The 3,447-nt window shown below is 40.0% G+C and overlaps 1 protein-coding gene across 1 annotated transcript in view; it reads right to left on the reverse strand.

Moving 5' to 3' along the window:
* Nucleotides 1-3,447, reverse strand: part of LOC104964474 (protein phosphatase Slingshot homolog 2-like) — an 18,484-nt gene that overhangs the window by 12,397 nt on the left and 2,640 nt on the right. The window contains exon 2 of the mRNA XM_010793270.1: nt 2,448-2,491. Within this exon, the coding sequence (XP_010791572.1) occupies nt 2,448-2,491 (44 nt within the window). The remainder of the gene's footprint in view (nt 1-2,447; nt 2,492-3,447) is intronic.

Consider the following 3,447-nt stretch of genomic DNA (forward strand, 5'->3'; position numbering starts at 1 on the left):
TGTGTGTGTGTGTGTGTGTGTGTGTGTGTGTGTGAGTGAGTGTGTGAGCATCCATGGGTATGACTTCACCAGCTGCTGCTGCTTTGTTGTATTACCTAACAGATAATTGGAAGCACATGTCCTTCTGGGCACTGCTGGGCGTGTTAAAAGCTTAAATGAATGATATCACCAAGTTTCAGTTTTCATATATGTGTGACATAGCATAAAATCGTTTTTTATTTCAGGATTGAAACACCTATATGTGCTCCACAAGGGGCCCTTAGCTTATCTTGGGCCTGTTGCAATCATAAACTTAAATTATTATCATATGTGCTTTCGATATTATTATAGCTGCCAATGAGGTCATGCTTACAGACCGGTTTGTCCATATTTTGAGAGCAAGGTTTTTAAGAACATACCTACCTTTATGTCTCTATAATGATCGGTTGAATATGCTGCCAAGAATCAACTCACTAACATGACGGCTTTGTGAGCCAATGCATTTATGCACAATGAACATGTATTTAGCCGGAGAGTTAGTGCACATTCTCCTGCTGTGTGGATGAACTCAGGACTGGAGACTTTGACCCCTAATGGCTCCAGACCAGCGGGAGCAGGAGCAGCTTTTTTAAGATGCGTTTCATTTAGCCATGCAGGGTCTCGCTTGACTCACAAAGTGTGACAGGGTCCAGGAACACGCCTGCATGAAATCTGAGAGGGATCCTGGGCAACAGCCAGAACAAAGATGCAATCAAAGAGTTAAATACTTCGTCTGTAAAAGTGGGGCTCTGCTTTGCTTCATAGCAACATGTTCAAAAGTGGGAAACTGAAACAGACTCAGGAGGAGTTTAAATGTGTTTTTATGTCCAGGGTTTCTTAGAAACATGGTATAGCATGTGCCAAGTGCTCAGTTGAACCCTGTATCTGATGTCCGGTCTCCTGACAGCATGGCACCGTTTCCCTCACACTCAGCGAGATATAAACAGTCCAGTCTGCGTTAGGCTCAGCTCAACACTGTCGGAGGGAGGGGGGGTTATATATATATTGATTTCAAATTGATACTGTTAGTTACGGCTACACAATACAATGATAACATGTTCTGAACTCTTCTATTATTTGCCTTGATTGTTATATCCACATTACTAATGATTATTTATGTACGTTTCATTGTTCTAACCTTTTGTAAAAGCATTAACGGTCCACTACCATATTGTCACAATACTGATATAAAGAATATCTGATTTTCTTAATATCGCACAGCCCTAGTAGGAGTATGTCATTACTGTATTTGAGAGTAGATAACAACTAGTAACTAAAAATATGAGTTATCACTGATAATATACATTACAAGCTTGAAACAAAAATGATATATGACAAAGATAGGCTGCACTTTAAAGCTAAGATTAGTCCACCAAAGTGACTTACAAAGTCCATTTAAGATAGAAAGGCGGTATAGACTTTAATGTTCCCTGTTTAATGAGTGCGAGCTATCGTCTCCACGGACAGACTGTACTATAAGCGATGAGTTTAAAGTGATTATGTGTAAGGCTTCTCAGAGTGTTTTCACGTTTATTAGTAGCTGGGTAAAGGCAACACGTAGATCGCACAAACATAAAGCAGATGTGTTCAGCTGTGTGCAGTCTGCATTGCATTCAAATTCTTGAGAGGGCCTTGGCTCAGGATGCAGCACAATGACGAAGCCACCTGAGTCATCTACACAAAAGAACAATAACATCGCTGACGTGCTCATCTTTTATGAAGATACAGCTACGCACATCAAAAGATAATCATTTACTTTACCACAACCACCAGGTAGAATCATGCAAATCAACCCAAGCCTGTGACATCAATGGAATGAACAAATATTGACAAAAAATACACACAAAGATGTCATTTGTTTGCAGCATGAAAGACTATTCAAGAAAAGTCGAAAAACTATCCAAAACTAAGTGGCACAACAACAGTCAGTGGCCCAACCCTCAAAGGACATGACTCTCAAACCACTTCAAAGTGCAATTGACAAAACTGTATAAATAAGTTCATAAATTAAATGTATTGGTTATATTGAGACATTGTCTTTTCTGACGGAGGCTACTAGTAAAAAAGGTAAACCATGACAATGTGAATATTGTAACCTTTGTTTGTATGACAGGAAACAGCAATGTTCATGTTGTTGGCATTAATAAACCGTTTTTATTTGAACACATATAAAGGCCATTTGGAGTTAAATATGTATTTTTACTCAAATGTATAACATCAATCCAACTATAGCATAAATGTTTTAAGAACTGTATCAGAAAGGGGTTGTATTGATTAGAGAACCGTATAAATCTGATGCTCTGTCTCCCCCTAGTGGCCAGAGTGTCAATTCACAGTTTCTAGTGATGCGATTGGATGACAGTTTGTGTAAAAACAGAGTTATTGCAGGAAACTGGAGACAGAGTATGACAAAGCAGGAAGTGTCTCACCTCCTGGGCTGGGAGCGACGGTCATCCTCACCGCTGCCCGACTCCTGCAAGGAGACAGACAGAACATATGAGAAAAAGAAAGTTCATATCAGTCCTGTAACAAGTAGCTGGCATTTCAGAAAGGACACACTGTTTCATGTTGACCGAAGAAACTTTGGAGGCTATTTGCATCAAACGCTGAGTCAGACTCAATCAACCTTGCATTAAAGACTGTTGAATTGCTGGCGGCTAAGTCAAGCCTTTCATCAGTGACTTCAGTTACAAAGGCAGAGCCAGTGTGGCATTTTAACTGAGGCTCCAAGCAGGGACCAGAGATAAGGCCGAGTGTCCGAGCCCTCCCCTCTCTGTCTTTCTTTTTAGAAAATGCAATCATCCTCCCCCACCACCGCAACCAGCACAGCTCTACACACACACACACACACACACACACACCATTTTAATCCCAGCCTGTTTCGGTAATCCCTCACCAAACTCAGAGAACTTTCTCTTTGGCTTCAATCTATCAGTCTTTGCTACTACACGAGCCAAAACACACACACACACACACACACACACACACACACACACACACACACACACACACACACANATGTGTTTGATTGTTAAATGCACTTATGTGATGTTTTGTTGGAGTGACAGGCCAATCAAAGAATATTCTTTTATTATTTGTCACTTAAAGATTTGAACATGTTGAAATGTGAATTTTCAAGGATTCAAGACTTTTATTGTAATTTGTAGATAGCTACAGTCAGGGGCGGACTGGGACTAAAAATCAGCAGAATAGTCTACAGTATTTACAAGTAATTGAAATATTGATATATATAAGTTGCAAACAGATGAATGTTATGGATGCTCTTTCAAAGGTTCAGGTGTTTAACAGTCTTATGGCCTGTGGGATTTGTATATGGTTGTCTTGTGTAAAATAAATGTACATATTAGGGGTGCACCGAATGGGAAATTCTTGACCGAAACCGATACCGAAAATAGGAAACAGTTGGCC

This window comes from Notothenia coriiceps, unplaced genomic scaffold, assembly GCF_000735185.1.
Source record: "Notothenia coriiceps isolate Sejong01 unplaced genomic scaffold, NC01 NC01_scaffold00037244, whole genome shotgun sequence".
NCBI classification, from domain to species: Eukaryota; Metazoa; Chordata; class Actinopteri; order Perciformes; family Nototheniidae; genus Notothenia; species Notothenia coriiceps.